The 18,085-nt window shown below is 41.4% G+C and overlaps 1 protein-coding gene across 1 annotated transcript in view; it reads right to left on the bottom strand.

Moving 5' to 3' along the window:
• The window catches only part of OPRK1 (opioid receptor kappa 1), a 314,535-nt gene that overhangs the window by 168,282 nt on the left and 128,168 nt on the right, over nucleotides 1-18,085 (bottom strand). Inside the window, exon 3 of the mRNA XM_085604137.1 lies at nucleotides 3,884-4,236. Within this exon, the coding sequence (XP_085460263.1) occupies nucleotides 3,884-4,236 (353 nt within the window). The remainder of the gene's footprint in view (nucleotides 1-3,883; nucleotides 4,237-18,085) is intronic.

The raw sequence follows: 18,085 nt of genomic DNA, 5'->3' as shown, positions 1-18,085 counted from the left end.
TTGAATCACTAAAATTGGAATGTCAATGCGTTGGTCAGATATTGTTTTCAACAGCTATCAATCGCAAGGGTGGTGTAGCCGTCCTCTGTCATAAGTCATTAAAACTACACATTTGATCTACTGAATGCAACAATGATGGACAATGGATATAGGTCACTGCTAACATTCATCATAAGCGTGTGACTTTATTTTATTGTTATGGCCCAGTAAATCTGATCCTGATTTTTGGCATAGAATTAAAATAAAACCTATCTCTATTAATAATCCTAGTATCATTTTAGCAGGCAATTTAAATCAATGGTTAGACCCTTTTTCCGACAGGAAATCTAAGTGCAAATTCATTCCAGATAAATCCCATAAAGCATTTTAGTCAGCCATTGCCACACAACAATTATTGGATGTTGGTAAAATTGTAACCGTGATCTATGAGAATTAATATTTGTGTCCAATGACTATCATACCATGTCACAAACTGAATATATTTTAGTATCCAAATCTCTGTTACCTTCTATACAATCAAACATTTAATTTCACATCATGCCCCTGTTTTATTTACTTTTGATTTTTCCTTTGGTTATTCTAAAACTTGTTCTTGGAGGTTTAATGCCCACCTGTTGTTAGATCCTAACTTTATAATGCAGCTACTGCTTTTCTTACAGATTTTTTCAAAATAACAAATCTATTGATACTTTTGTTCCAAATCACTTGGATGACTTTAAAGCTTTTTGTAGAGCCTTCATCATTGTGTTTCTGCTAAAAAGAAAAGACAATACCTTGCTTTGCTTCAGCAAAGTAAAAGATTGGAACATACTTATTTCACCTCCAAATCTTCCACTTATTTACATGACTTAATTAAAACTAATGCTAATCGTAGCAAAATTGCTACCACTGATGCATTTTATATTCTACTCAAAGTTAAATCTAAGTATCATGGAGGTCAAATTGAAGCAGTTAAGATGCTGGCTAATTACTTGAAGATAAAATCACAACACAAAACTGTTGAACCCATCCATAACTAACTCAGTAACACCACTGTGACTTGTATCTCTGATATTTCTGCTTGTTTTCAATCCTTCTTCCATTAATTATATTCAGAGAACACTACTCCATCAGAATCTAAACTATTAAAAAATGGAATGGTCTACCTAAACTAACTATGATTGCAAATATTTTGCTAAGATCCTTGCTTTTCACTCAGAGACTTTTATACCTCTTCTAATCAAAACTGATCAGTCTGATTTTATCAAGGGCAGACGTGCCACAGTTAATGCCAGAATGTTCTCAAATATCCTTGAATTAGCTAAAATGCATAAGTACCCACTTACAGCCTTATCCTTTGATGCTGAAAAGTTGTTTGACCGTATTGGCGTTTTATGTTCAACACTCTCCAATGGTTCGGTTTGTGTCCTAAATGTGTATTTTTTATCAAAATATTATATTCAAACCGCTGTGCCAGTGTTTTTGTTAATGGTTACTTCTCTCCGTAATTCAGTTTACATAGAGGTACTAGACAAGGGTGTCCCCTTTCACCTGTATTATTTATTCTTTGTCTTAAGCGAATTCATTGTAATACACTTATTTCTGAATTTAAGCACAATTAGCTTGAAACTAAACTTTCAGAGTACACTGATGGCGTTCTCATTTACATGTCCAATCCTTTGTCCTCATTAGATCCCTTTTAACAAGAGATCGATTTATATTCCAGCATTTCAGGTAATAAACTATTTTTTTTCTAAAACAGACACTTTACAATTAAATTCCTCCTGTTAACAATAAATGTTTGCAATAACTAACTTCAATTGTTGCCCATCCAGAATTAAATATCTTGGTGTTTTTCACCTACTATTTCCAATATTATCAAACGCAATTTTGATGTTCTAAAACTTAAAATGCAAACATTACTTTCATCATGGTCTCCTTTAAATGTATCATTGGAGGTAGATAAGATACTCTTAAAATGATGATTGTACCACATATTCTTTACACTTTATCCATATTACCATTTAGTATTCCCGATTATTATTTTTCACAAATCAATTCTATTATATTCCCGATTATTATTTTTCACAAATCAATTCTATTTGTATAAAATTTCACTGGAATAACAAAAACATCCATGCATTGTTCAATCTAAATTACAAAATCCAAAGAAAGAAGGTAGTGTTCATTTCCTAGATTTTAAGCTGTATCATTCAGCTTTTTTAATTAGACCTTTTCTCGCCTTAATTAATGATTTTCATGATTCTCCCATACCACGTTTGATTATACATGAAAGGCTGTTTTAAACAATTTTTCTTTCAAGGATGCAATCCATATGTCTAATAGTACTTTTATTTCCAAACACCCTATTTTATAATTTTCACATTATATTTTGCATACTGTGTGGACACCCCGATATGATTTTCAACAATGCTTTACATCTCCCTCACCATGGTATGATAAGTATCTCACATTTCGGCATAAATCTTTTCATTTCAATCATTGGAAACATAAGGGTATTTTGTTTGTTCATTAACTGATGAGGGGTTTGCACAGTTGCAAACACAATATAATTTACCAATTACTTTTTCCAAAGAATATAATTTGATTTCTGCTGCTATTCATTCCTTAACCTTCAACGTCTCTCAGTTTCACCCTTGCCCTTGACACCGATTGATACCATTCAACATGCCTCTACACCTAAAGCTGCATACATATACAAGCTTCTAATGATGTCAATCTCTGAGCATACAAAAGGTCTGCCTGAAGTAATATGGGAAACTGATCGTGCTTTATCATTTCCTACTCAATTCTTGGAGACATTTTGGCTCAAAGTTTTTAATACCTGTAAAGTAAACCAAATTACCCAATCGTTATTTTTTATATTTTCAATAGAGTCATTATAACCACAGAATCTATTTCTGCATTTGATTTGTCTGCCTCCTCACTATGTAGGTGATGTTCCACATCCAATGGTACGCTATTGCATCTACTTTATTATTGTTCTCATGTATCTAAGTTTTGGAAAATTTTGGCCTAATGGTTTAAAGATATTTAAATGTAACAATCCATTAACAATTCAAAATGTTTCCTTGGATCTGGTAACTGAGGGGCATATCAGCAAGGCGAGGCGATAGAAATATCGCCGCTTTTGCGGCCGTTTTCGGCCGAAAAGCGGGCATAATTTTATCGGCTAATTAGCAAGCTGTTGTTGCTGATATGCCCCCAGATTTTTTAATTTGTTCTCCTAAACTCTTGTTATTAGATCTTTTTATTGCTCTTGCTTTTAAAGTTATACTCTCCTGTTGTAAAGATGCTTCTATATTGTCTGAGTTGATATATGGTGGAATTTTATCTGTGAGGAACATAGAATACCTTCACATTCCCTCTCATTTATTTTCCTTGTCTCTTCCTACTCTCTCTCTCTTTCTCTCTTCTTACTTTTTCTAGGTTATTTTCCTCTTTTTTATATTAAAAATATTCTCGTGTCTTATTTCAAAGTTTTCATTGTTCTTTCCATGTTTTACATCCGATTTTATAACCATTGCATTGCAAATGTTACTCATTTGTATAGTTTTCTTGGTTTATATATCTTCAATAAAAACCAAATAACGAAAGTCCGTCTTTGTTGTGTTGTCTAAAAAAGAATGAGCATGTTCCCTCACATGCATAGATTGATTACAATGGCCTCCAGTTCAACATCCCGAAGCCAGAAGACTCTCGCACTTCAATACTGATCACAATGTTGGCCTTTGCGCGAGTGACGTCTAGGTAATGCAATGGTAAGCACATTAAGAATCATATACACAGTTTCACGCCTTAATAATCGTTATTAGAAAATAAAGTACTTTCCGCTCCCGTTTCACAAGAAAGCGAACCGAAATGTAAAAATGGGGACACTCACCTTCCGTTGTCTTGGTGCCTCCCAGGACTATTGCAGAAATGCCCACCGACGACGAGAGCAGCCAGATGAAGACATTAATGTACTTGGCGTTGAGGGGGGTGCGGAAGTCCAGCGCCTTCACCGGGTGACACACGGCAATGTACCGGTCCACGCTCATCATGGTTAACGTGAAGATACTAGTGAACATATTATAATAGTCAATCGAAATGACTATTTTACAGAGCACGTTCCCGAACGGCCACGAGTTCATCAGGTATTCGGTGCTTTGAAATGGCATTGTTGTTGTGACCAAAGCGTCCGCCATTGCCAAATTAAAAATATAGATGTTTGTGGCCGTCTTCATCTTGGTATACCTAAAGAGATCAGCAAACAAACTGTCATGGTCTTCAGCCTTTAATAAATAGTCCAAAATTAAATATATTATCCAACAACATAATTGTTACTGCCTAGCGCCATGTTTCCTATGTTAGTGAGCAAGTTTACTTTTTCTTTCAAGGCGTAGCCTGGATTTACTAGACCGTGCATTTTCTTGATTTTCTTTAATCGTGTGTGCAAATGCATATTATGAAACAAAATCGCTGCACATTTAAACGCCACCAGAAAGCGAGACCCAGCTGTGTAATTAGATTGAGCTAAGGAAACCTTTTAGTATCCTTTTGGGATGCCACAATCAGTACCAATACAACAATTCATCAAGCCCTAAACAGACAGTAATTATGTTTCCGTGCAGCCAGAAAACATTTTAATTTGAAATGACTTCTGGAGTCTGTGCTATTTAGTGCCACATATTTTTTCTCGTGTACCTCGGCTCGAATCTGAATCACTTTTAGGAGAAAAACAACACAGTTCATGGAGGCATAAATCTTTTATAACGTTATGAATATGTAAAAAGACATATGTCGGAACTTCGGTACTGCATCAATAGGTACATCACCGCGGGCCACAGATGGCCTTGTTCATACTTTCCCGGTTAATTGCATTGCTTGAATTCTAAAACCACGGACATGAATACCACCGCTGGCTTACATAATGCGAGGCTAATGGGTCTAGTCTGAGAGAGCAATACAACACATTTCGTTATTTGAAGTAGGCGGATTTTCCCACCTGAATTTTGTTGTTTGTCGTTTCCATGGCAGCCTGTCTGTGAGGAGGGGAAGGCAGCAGAAACCCAGGGGCATGTGGAAAAGGGTCTGCAGGGCTGTGCTTTTTCAATGCATAAAAAGCGCTCCGATATCCCTCGGGATCTGGTTCGCGCTATATAAAACTTTATAAAATAAATAAATAAATAAAAAGTATGCTTGCGCAAACGTGCAATAAGCATTCAAAGGAAACATGAAGAAAGGGTTTAATTTAGATCGCATACATGAGTGTCAAGTCCTGCCTGCACGGGAATGCCATGCACACAGGATAAGGTAATAGTGACATGTTTTTAAATAGTATATCATACTGCAAATCTGCCGCTCTAAGAGCTATAGATAAAACAAATTCTAAATGCCCAATAAAACAGTACTCAAGTTGTAGGGATTCAACCTTATAACTTGAAATCCACGGCGCGTTTCAGTGGCGAGCATTCAGCCATTCTGCTGGTATATATGCATTTTATTTAGATGATACAAAAGCACACAACATAAATGATAAGTGAACAAAAGGGCGCAGCTTTTGCACGGCTGTGACAGTTGACTGGTTGTGATGCGTGGAATATTCAGTGTGACTGAAGGTCAGAATTTGTGCCGCATTGGCTGCCGTGCTTGAGTATTGACAACAGGATCGTAATTATATTGGGTAACAGTAGCAGTGCCATTTACACCTCGTAGACACAACAAAACCTGTACTATAAACATTCTTCCACTTTTTGTTACGACAGAATATGCTATATGGAGCTTGATTTTGTGTGTTCTCACACAGCCACAAATATTGAGTTTTCAACAACAGAGCATTGTAAATGCAAATACATATATTGGGGCAGATTTATGACGACTGGTGCATCCCTGCATATCAGCAGGGATGCGCCAGTTACTATGCGCCACCGCTGCGCCACCATGGATGCGCCGCATTTATAATGCGGCGCACCATGGGGCAAAAACGGCACAGATGCGTGACGCATCTGTGCCGAAAAGTGGCGCATTGCTGGAGTTGCGTCGCAAGCGCGACGCAGCTCCAGCAATGATCTGGGGGGCCCTATCTCTACAATGCTGCGTCAATCCTTACGCCTGCTTCAAGCAGGCGCAGGGTTTTGACGCAGCATGGGCCTAAAAGTGACTGAGTGAAATCTTGTAGATTTCACTCAGCCAGTTTTAGGAGGCGTTCCTGCGCCGGAACGCCCCCACCTGCCCTGGAACGCCTACATGTGGCGCAGGGCTTTACAACGTGACGCATCTGGGAGATGCGTCACGTTTGTAAATACCCCGCACCATGGCGCAGGATTTGCGCCGCTGCTGCGTCACAAAAGTGACGCAACGGCGGCGCAAAAGTGACGCAAGTGCAACATAAATCTGCCCCAATAGACCATGCTTTTTTTCCCTTTTCTTGAACCACTCAGTAGCAGCCCCGAGTTATCTACGGAATAGTAGATATGCACATGTCAACAACTCCTAGGTTGCTCCCTTGCCTTAGGAGCTCTTGGGTCACAGTACAACTTTCATCACATATATTCATCCAAGCGGATGTAAATGATTACAGAACACTACTTACAACTGTGAAACATTGCAGAACCGTCAAACTCTTTTGACAAGAATTCAGGAAATTAAAGAACATTGGATGATTAGCTCAGATGTAGGAAGACTGAAGGAAACTATACACAAAAAACAAAAAATGTAATATTAATCAAGACTGATAGGGGAGAAGGGAAGAGAGACCAAGAAGATACTCCGGCATGAGACTATAAAATAATTTAATAATCACTAGGCAAAAGGCTTTAGGGAAAGTATATAGGCATTGTTAAATTGTCAATATTTGTAAACTAGCAAATACTGGTTTAGATTCAGATTAGACAAGGGCTTTATATAGGATAAGATAAGTGAGGTTTACGTTCTGAGACTACAGTAATCAGCAGTGACAAGGATTGTGCTCATAATTTCCTATATGATGATTTCCTATGCATGTTAAAAATCAATATAGAATTAAAATACAAAGGCAAAGAAAACAGTTTATAAATAGTGAATGAATAAATGAATAAATGTTATTGTGTCAATAATAAAAATTGTTACAAAAGACTTCAAGCAAAGTGTCTCCACCACTCACTTTCTAAAATCTGGTTGATGCATAATTAACAGATGCAATGTAATGGATGAATACAAGTTCTCAACCCACCTCCCTACTTTGGAACAAACATTGAGTGAACCCAATAACTAAATACTCATCTAAATACCTTTTTAAAAGTTTAGTTTCTGACTCTGTGAGTTTATGTACATGACTACATGGTATTGGTGCATTAGGTTCTAAATCAACCTTAACCCCTTGGGTGCTAGGCCTTTTCCCCTCCTGTGCCTGGCGCTTCCCTAGTGGGTGGGTGTCATGACGAGATAGTCTCGTCATGGGCACAGCGCGACTGTGCTCCATGACGAGACCATCTCGTCATGGGCACAGAAGAGGTTATATCTTACAAACATAGCTCCTAGGTGAAGGTAATATATTTGCTTTCTCTTTCTTGACAACATAACAAAATTTTCATAACAATATTCCAAGATATTCATACAAATAATTGTTTGGGGATACAGTCTATTCTACGAGGGACATCTTAAGGATTTTAGGGGCCATGGGCAAAATACTTTTAGGTGGCCCTGTTTGGAAGACGTTTGAATTAATTGACCATTTTCACCTCTTTCACGTCCTTTATGATCAGTCTACTGGCAACACCATCTTATGAATAATTGGGGCCTGGACACAAACAAGTCTGGGGGGCCCTAGTTTGACAAACTAGACTTAACAAGTACTACAAATTGCACATGCTCAAGATACAATTCCACATAATGAGTCTTAGATAAAGAAGAAGGATTACAATTTCAAGAACCCGTTGACTTACAAGAACTACAATCATATATTGTCAAATATAAGACACGCTAGAAAATTAGCAAACTTAAAAGCAAGAAAGGTTCTAAATCCGTAAGTACTTAATTTAAGAAACATGTGGAGTGGACTGCTGTCTTTTCAGGAACACTGAATAATAAGTATGCACGTTTCTTGGACATCCGTGCACTTTGCACTGAGGTTGAGCTAGTGGCAGTCAGCACCAAAGTCACAGGCTTTGGCTTTAGAAAACTGGACTTTGTTTGCATAGCTCAAATCATAAATATTTAAGCTTTTGATTGCAATGAAATGGCTTTGTTTACACAGATCTTAACCAGGCTCAGACTTCACATGGGAAAATTATCCCCAAAGTTACACATGCAGAGGTTACAGGCTCAGTTATTAAATCCTCTAAACTCTGGCCTCTGAGCTAAACCTCAGGTTACACAGATTGCACAAACTCAGATCTCACACAGCAATTTTGCTCCACCTGCTACATAGATCTTAAAGACTCAAACCTCATACAGCAGTTTGATCACTTAGACATTTGACAGCAAAGGTTTCCCTTAAACTACACACATTTTAGCACCTCAGGTCTCTAGCCGAGCAGCACGGCTAATTTCAGATTACATGGACCTTATATGCTCAAGCATCTGAATGGAAAACTATCTTTCAGATTACCCAGATATTTCAGACTCAGGTCTCAGACAACAAAGGTACTCCTCATATTAAAAACTATTTTATGACATGGGAAGTGGATTCTGCCCCAGGTCCTGAGGAATGTGGGGCTGGGGCTAAAAGGCTGTTACCCCGTCTCAACTCTCTGCTAGACCTGGCTGCATATTGCTGACAATCCTGCATCTCAACATAGATTATTTTTAATAACATTCTCTGTTTTTTGTGGTAGTGAGCAGACTTGGGTGATTGGTGCGAACCCATACAAACATTTTGCAGAGAAATGCACTTTTCTTTAGTTACTCCTAGCAACAACTATAAAACAAGTTTCATTTGTATGAAAATAGTACCTCACATAGGAGTAATGAGAGGGAGCAACAGAGATTAATTGTGATAACACTAGTTATCACAATATTGTAAACACATCACTGTACTGCCTTCTGGTAGATGTATTTTTACTTAATATATGTATACACATGTAGAATATGGTTTAGTGTTTCACACATATTTATATATTGTTTATATATTCTTACCCACTGAAGTCTTAGCACATTTTAACATTAGTGAAGTGGCAAATGGTCTCTTCAATCATAAGAGCTTCCTGATCCTGAACAAGAATCCCTGCTGCTTCTAACTTTAAAATGTGTTTAATAATATACTCCTACATGGAAAGACAAACAAATGAATTCCTGTACAATCTTCATTCACTTGAATGCATAGTGCACTGCTGCTCTGCTCTACTCGCTCATACTCTGTTTCTTCATCTGAGGGAAGCTTCCTAGGGTATCTGTCTGTGTGTGAATCCTGCTCTGCGCATGTTAAGGTAGCTTGCAGTGCTGCTGCCCATGAGTGAGTGAAGTCAACCGCTGAAACACATCATTTTCATTAGAAATACAAATTTGAGAAATATTTAATGGGCCATCCAAGGCCAGCACTGCTCACCTTCCTGTTGGTTCCTGTTGTAGCCCTGCTGCAATGGGACTTGTTCCCCCAGCATTCATCCTGTTATCTGTGGTGGGGCCAGGCGCTGACACTTTAAAAGTGCCAAAGGACTCCTGCAATGCAGAATACTTCTAATGGGCAATCCAAGGGCACCAGCACTCACCTGCCTGTTGATTCCTGTTGTGGCCCTACGGGAATGGAACTCAGTCCCTCAGCATTCACCCTGTTATTGTAGGGGGCACCAGACGCTGATGCTTTAAAAGCACCAAGGGACTCCCACAGTGCGGGAAGTGAGCAGGTGCACCTGGATCGTGCCCGGGCTGTCCCTGGGCCATGGTGGACCCATCCGTGCCTGTCAGAGCTGAGAGCAGGCTGGGCTGTGCCACCCCTCTTTGTTTTTGGCTATCTTAGTATGAGATACATGTTTTGACTTCCTAGTGTGAGAGGAGAGAACGGCAGTGCACAGCCAAAATGGCAAAGAGGAAACTGGGAGGGGGCCCAAGTACTGCAATGCCCCTCTGCACCCACTTCATTCGACAGAATGATTTACTATGGAATGACCGCTATTAGTAATATAACTGATCACACAGATCACACCTCCCTTTGTTCTTCTGCTCTCCCGATAAGCACTTTAGATCAATCGTCTTTGGTTTCCCCCATTCCTAATGTAGGTGTACCACTCCTGGAATCAAGCTCTCATTCCCTTGATAGCCCACACCCTCGGAGGGAGGCTAAATGCACTAAGCTTTTAACTATACTCCAAGCAAACAAAGACGTTTCCTAGGGCACTCAGCTCCCACCATGCTCTACTGCTGCCTCTAATAATGCAGAGGCCCATGGGACTTTATTACCAGCGGTGAAAGAGGCAAATGATGAGCATCAGGATATAAGCATGTCAATGAACTTGGCTTGGGATGGTCAGGACAAAATCTTTGAGTTTTCTATGAGTGGAACTGCTCCCTATATTTTCACAACTGGACACCATAGACCGTTCTTTATCGGATCTTAAAAAGCAAAGGGACACTCCAGAAGGGGACTTTTGCACTTCAGCCATGGGAGGCACAGAAAAGGATGGGTCTCAAAGCTTACAACAACCTAAATAATCTGGGTACCCCTCTAGCCAATTAGCCATGTCTGCTTCAAGACATACGAGTGACCCCCTCCATGTGTTGGTGCAAACACCCATGTCAATTCATCCAGTCAAGGGGGCACTGTAGAAGGTAACAGCTGCTCTCAGCCTGGGGAGCATCCCACTAATACAACACAGGCGCAAGGAATGGGAGACAATTCTGGAGGGGGGTGTCAAATTGGTAAAACATTCGGTTAGAGGCCTTCCTCCTGCCTCCTACCCATTAGTGATAATACTCTCAGAAGTTCTTTTTGTGAGGAAGGGCTAAAAAGAGACACTTGAAGCACTGCCCAATAAGGCTGTGAAATGGTTAGGTCATCACAGAAATTTCCCATCCACACTGGCCAATAATATTTTGCTTACAAGGAGGGTGGGTTGGACTGGAACTGGGCCGGTGGATCAGCAAGGGGATTGTATTATTGTCAATCTCAAATCACCATACTTGGCTAAAAGTCTGATTTTTCGGCATATGATTATCCAGTTTGAACCCAGCAACATGGGCTATTTTTTATAAACCAGAGCTCTGAGCTGCCCAGGTCCCTGTTTGGGTCCCTAACCACTTAAGGAGTGGGTTGTCATTAGCCCCAGTAGTGTCAAAAATGTGCAGTGATGCACATTTGTTAACCCCACGCATAATCAGTTTGATGTTTTAGCATATAGAGATTGACTTACTAGGGGGAGGCTGGCTCTTTACATGTGGCTGTTGGTGAAAGTTTGATCTTAAAGGAAGCCCATATAAAAGAGGTTCCCAAGGGAAAGCTGTATTCTCTGGGGACTCAGCAATTTGGGAGTACTTTGTTGGAATGTAGCAGGGATACGATCTTTACTGGCTGATGAACAGGGGATTAATTTATGTAAGTCTTTTGAGCTTGTGTGCTTCCAAGAGACCTAGGATGTGGAGGGGACTTTCTTAATCGATGGGTTCACGGCATTTCGGGTCAATGCCATAGCCTTGCTACATGGTAGAGCAAAGGGGGGCTTGGAGGCATTCATGAGGTTAGGGTTAGGTGTTGACATAGAGCAAGATTTCTTCAACTCAGGAATTATTTTGGTTGTTCTCCTATCTTTCCCAAACAAGGTGCAGGTTTTGATAATTAACATCTATTTCTCACCGCCGTCAGAGGTATTGCTGGAAGTAGGGCTAAGAAAATTCTGGCAAGATATTTGACTTATTTGTTTTTTTAGGCTATAATTTTGCTAGCAGGGGATTTTAACATCCATGCATGTGCCTTATGTAGTACTAATAGGTGGAAACAAGGCCAGCTTGAGGATCAAGAGCAGGTCCATTGTAGTCACTCCTGTCAGGGAGATATTTTAAATCTCATGTTTTCTGAAATCAATCTTATTAATCCCTTGACTAACGATGAGTATGACTCCCCTGCTTTAATCCCTACATTCAAGGGTTAAGGTACCAATTCCACTATTGATTTTATCTTTGTGTCTGCATGCCTGATTCCTTTTCTTATTAAGTTTAAGAAAGAGTAGAGTGCTAATAGTGACCATAACCTACTCTCAGCAGAGTTTGACTGGTATGATTTTAGGGATAAGACTACCAACACATACAAAGAACCTCTTTGAAATAAGGAGAAAAGTCGGCAAATTGGATTGGGCAAGATTTTCCCAGAGTACTTCATGAGGAATTTAGTATATTTGCAGTCCTGAATTTGAAGTGTTCCTGCAACTAGATTCCCCATGTCAAGCTATTTTGGATTAATTTTCAAATATCTGTCAAGGAGTTCAGACTGCCCTAACCAGGAAATGCAAAAGGTTAGATAGACATGGCCTAAAATGGTTCAATAAGAGCTAAATAAAGCCTCATAAAGATTTGAAGTTGGCCCTCTAACATAAGCTAAGATCAGAATAAGCAGTAAAGGAAGCCAGAAGGCTTTGCACGCTGGTGTGTAAGAATCGGAAAAGTGTCCTCAAATGAGAAGCTTGGGAAGAGCTAAAGAAGGCCTGTATCTCTAGAGAGCCTTTTGGAAAGTTGTGAACCAGCCCCTCTTTAATGAGATAGTAGCACCAGACATGGGCCAAACGATCCCAGCTCAAAAATGGGTTGTCCACTTCAAATTTATATATGGGAACAATAGCCCCCCACCACATTGAACCATTTGAAAGGGAGTTAAAACTACAATTTGATTTGGCTGAGGTGAGGGAAGGAATAGTGGCCCTAACTTCAGGTAAAGTGCCTGGACCAGACGGTGTTCCTGGAGAATTTTTTAAATCATGTGCTGATCTCTGGGCCCCACTAATTACTCAACATCTAAATTCAGTAGCGCAAGGGCATATTCCAGCATCTTGGAAGCAATCAGTTATTGTCCCAATTTTTTTAAAAGGGAACCGAGCAGACACAGTGTACTATTAACCAATTTCTTTAGGAGACGCTGAAGTGAAAGTTGTCAGTAGGGTCCTGCTCAATCGGTTATTTGAATACGCAGAGAGTAATAATATTATGTTTGAAATTCAATATGGTTTAAGGCCAGTACAGGAACAGTTGAGGAGAATATAAACCTCTATATATCAATCACCAAATATACACTCAGAAGAAAAGAAAGCATTTATCTGGCCTAATGGATCTCAGCCAGCGCTTGATACAGTGGACAGAGCAAGACTTTGGGTGGTGCTGAGAGATATGGGAGTGGATGATGCTCTTGTAGCTTTTCTGCATGATTTGCACATGGGGATTGGAGCCTCTGTAGGATTAATGCCAAATTGAGAATGCACCAGCCACTTTCAATTAGACAGCGTGGGTCTGGCAGGGTTGCAGATTGGCCCCTATGCTTTTTAATCTGTATATAAATCAGTTAGAGCAGTTTTTAGGGTCTTATTGCAAAGAAGTATTGGAGTTAAGAAATAGACTAGTTCCAGCTTTACCCATATGCGGACAATACTGTCCTCATACCACATACTGCTATGCAAACAAATGATGGATGGAATGCTGAATAAATCATACATTCACCCCCAGTCAAGAGATCTAAGTTAAATCCATTGTTCTTTTGCTCACCATGCCACCCCAGTTTTGACCCAGCCATATGCAAATCAGCCTTGACACTGTGCCTCATGGGAACAGTCCAGACCGAACTGCCAAGCCAGGACCTCCCTGGCCCGTAAACAAGCATCCTGGGACCAGTTTCTGGGTATTACCCTTCATCAGCCAGGCTAGCTTGAACTCAGTGGCACAGTGAGCAAGGGACTCACGTCTGGGCATACCCATCCCACTTAGGGTGAAAAGTGCTATGCAAACAAATGATGGACGGAATGCTGAAAAAATCATAAATCCACCCCCAGTCAAGAGATCTGGGTTAAATCCATCGTTCTTTTGCTCACCATGCCACCCCAGTTTAGACCCAGCCATATGCAAATCAGTCTTGACCCTGTGCCTCATGGGAACAGTCCAGACCGAACTGCCTAGTCAGGTCCTCCCTGAACCGTAAACAAGCATCCTGGGATGGTGGTGGTCCCATCCTCTTAGGACCACCACCATCACCACACAGCCCCCCTTCTAATAAAAAGAAGGAAAAAAAAAACAGCATGAACTAACTATAACGGGGGAATTTAAATGGTTTTGTACGAGTGAAAAGTCCAGCTAACTATAACGCCCCTGAAACCTATGTTTTTTTCAGTGAATTTCTAAGGTTTTTTAAATGCTAATTCCTAACTATAACGTGCCTGAAACCTATGGTTTTTCAGTGAATATATATATATATATATATATATATATATATATATATATATATATATATATATATATATATATATATATATATATATATATATATTTCACTGAAGTCATCAGTGATGTCATGAGTGATGCCATAAATGATGTCATGGAACATGTCATGAGTGAAGTCATATGGGAAGTCATAAGAAGTACATAGCTGGGGCAGAAGTTAAGGTTAGTGTTGTTAACTAAAACTGCTGAATGTCTGTGGTTTGCCTTTTACTTTAAAACCTGAATGTTGTCACTGGGAAATTCACCTAACTATAACATTACTTTATCCTTTGCTTTTTTTCCAGTGAATTTAAAATTTGAAAAGTAAGGTACATTAATTATTTTTGGAGTGTATGTATGGTAGAATACCTGTATAATATATCCTGGGTAGCTATTGAAGGGCACATTTAATATACAGGCACACCAAGCCATTCAAAGGGGATTCGACAAAAATTCGACCAAACTATGCAAGAAACCCTCCTCACGGTTAAAAAAAAACACATCCACCGCCGGATGTGTAATACTTTTTATTTTACTCTCTAGAAAGGAGACAAACCTCACTTGAGAGTCACAGCGTGCTCCTGGCTGAGCCCAATGCTGTTTTACACCCACCAGTGCCCACCGATTGCCTCACACCTCTGTGATGTATTCCACCAGCTAGTGCGTATGCTATGACACTCTCTAGCCCATGTGCACTGTAACACCACCCCGTGAATATGTCATGCCACACTTGCCTTCGCACGGGTTATATTGCCCCATCTAACGTGCCTTCATCGATGTGTATGTTATAACGCACAGCTCTATGCCATACATATTACAATCTGGGATCCATATCGTTGTCACAGTGCATATGCAACATTACATTCCCCAGCGCATATTTTATATTACAACTTTAGAGACTAGTTATGTTACACAACACTGCCCTGTGCATATTACACTCCAATGCGCATATCGCATAGCACGCGCTAGTGCCTGTGCTATCTCGCGCTCTCCAATGAATCTGTCATTGCGCACAATGTATTGCATATTATATTTCACGCCCAGGTTCATCTTATATCACACTTTTTGGTGCATAGTTTATACCATATACTACATCTAGTTTTCATTTTCAATCGTGCTCTCAGGACTATGTTCTATATAACACTGCGTCCACCTACCCTTTTCACGGGCATTACATTTTGCGATGGGGCTGGAGGGTCAGGGGGTGTTTCTGCCAAGTGAGCCCGGAGTCACAGTCACAAACGTCCTCTTCTTCCTGAATAAAAGTGAGATTATGTTGCATACTTGTTCATATTTTAAGTAGTTCGCACAGACACACATTTTAAAAGCAATAAAGTTCCTAATACCCACCTTCTCTGAACAGTTAGCTTGCTGCCCCATCCACCTCCTCCCTTTCCTCTGTTGTCTGAATCCATGGACTAGCCTCCTCCCTCCTGCCATGCATGGTCTGATGTGCTGCCACTGCCCTCCATTTAGCATGATGTACCAGTCCACTCCTCCTGCCCTCCATTGCCCAATTCTATGGCCCATCATTGACCTCCTGCTTAGCCTCTGTGCTTAGCTTGCTGCCCCTATTCTCCTTCCCCCTGCCCTCCGATGTCTTTGTGCATGCTCCTGCTCCATCCGTTGTGCCCACCATGTTCCATGGACCTGCCAATCCTATCTACTCTGAGTGTTCTGTTGAGCTGCCACTCCCCTCCCACCTGCCTAGCATTGTCAGATGACTGTAACCTGTCCCTGCCACCTCCACCCTGCCTGTCCACATGCCATGACCCTATCCACTTCCTCCTGTCCTCCATGGTCCATTTTACTGCCACACCCTTCTGCCCTCCTTGGTCTGTTGTGCTGCAACTGCTCCTCCTGCCTGCCCCGCGCGGTCTGTTGTGAGGCCCCTTCCCCTGAACTCTCTTGTCTGTGCCCAGGTCCTGACCCTCCCTTCTATCCTCCATGGTCCTTTGTGAATGCCCCTGCACCCTCCTTCTTGCCCATCATAGCCATTGTGCTGCCACTAACCCTCCCGCTTGCCATGCATGGTCTTCTGTGCTGCCATGGCCCCTCCCACCTTCCCTGTGTGGTCAGCTAGCTGCCCCTGACCCCCTCCCACCTTCCCTCCATGGTCTGTGTGTATGCCACCATAGTCTCATTGTTGCTCTCCATGGTGTGTCCATCCTGCCTGACCTCCATGGTCATCTTGCTGCTCCTGCCCTGCCACCTTGCCCCCAACCCTCTGTTTCCATGTGCAGACCCCCTATTCCCTCCCTCCTGGCTTGTCTGTTCCATTGTAATGCCCCTAATCCGTCCCTCCTGCCCTTTATGGTCTGTTATGCTGCAGCTTTCTCTCCTGTCTGACCATTATGGTCAGCTAGCTACCATTGCCTCTTTCCCATCTGTTCTCTGTTGTCCATGTGCATGGTCCTGTCCCCTCCCTATTGCTTTCTATGGATTGTTGTGCTGCACTCCTGTCCCGCATGCGCTGTGTGGTGTATTGTGCTGCTGCAAACCCTGATGCCTGCCCTGTAGGGTCAGTTTGGTGCACCTCTCCATGTCCCTCCTGTCCTCTGTAATCCGAGTCCATGTCCCAACCCCAATTCCTCCTGCCTACCATGATTCAATGTACCATACTTGCGAACATTTTGAACTTGGTAAGCGGGAGATTTTGAGAAAAAACTGGGGTATTGATTTTTCCCTTTGAGTTACATTGAAAAAGAGGAGATTGTAGACAGGAGACAGATCAAATAAAGCCCATTTGAACTTAAAAACATTGGACGTTTCCTGGCTGAAACGGGTCTGTTGAACACTCCGTTCATCATTTCCTTTGGTTTTTGCTTTGTTCGCCATAAGTTGGCAGGGTATGGTCAGACGTGAGTCCCTTGCTCACTTTGCCACTGGATTCAAGGAAGCCTGGCTGAAGATGGCTGAAATGCCAGAAACCGGTCCTAGGAAGCTTGTTTCTGGTCCAGGTTAGACATGGCTTGGCAGTTCGGGCTGGACTGTTCCCATGGGGCACAGGGTCAGACTGATTTGCATATGGCCATGTCTGAACTGGGGTGGCAGAGTGGGCTAAAGAACGGTGATGGATTAAACCCAGATCAGTTGACTGGGGGTGAGTGCTTGCAATGTTCAACACTCCGTCCATCATTTCCTTTGGTTTTTGCTTTAAAACGGGTCTGTTGGCATGTATGGTTGTACTACCACTGCCTCTTCCTTCTGACCACAATGGTCTATTATATTGCCACAGCCTCTCTTGCCAGTCCTGTATTGTTGGTTTGTTGCCCCTGCCCCCCTTTCCACTGCCCTCCATAGTCTGTTGTGCTGCCACTGCCCTTCCTGCCTGCCCAGTGTGGTCAAATTGTTGTCTCTGCTCTCTCCTACCTGCCTTCAATTTTCAGAGTCCGTGCCCCTGGCCTCTGCCTCTCAACAGTATCCCAATGAACAACTAGATTGCTAATATTCTATATTTATTACAAACGTGTGGAACGGCTGACGTCATCTTGATGTAATCAAAACTGTATTACCTAGAGTATTTCCTTTAGAAATTACATATATGAGAGGGTCTTATTTGCATCAAAATTATGGTTAGTGCTCTAAAAAACCGGTCCTAGGAAGCTTGTTTCTGGTCCAGGGAAGACATGGCTTGGCAGTTCGGGCTGGACTGTTCCCATGAGGCACAGGGTCAGACTGATTTGCATATGGACATGTCTGAACTGGGGTGGCAGAGTGGGCTAAAGAACAGTGATGG

This window comes from Triturus cristatus, chromosome 5_1 (genome assembly GCF_964204655.1).
Source record: "Triturus cristatus chromosome 5_1, aTriCri1.1, whole genome shotgun sequence".
Lineage (NCBI taxonomy): Eukaryota > Metazoa > Chordata > Amphibia > Caudata > Salamandridae > Triturus > Triturus cristatus.
The sequence above is the reverse complement of the archived record's forward strand: the minus strand, read 5'-3'. Positions and strand labels throughout refer to the sequence as shown.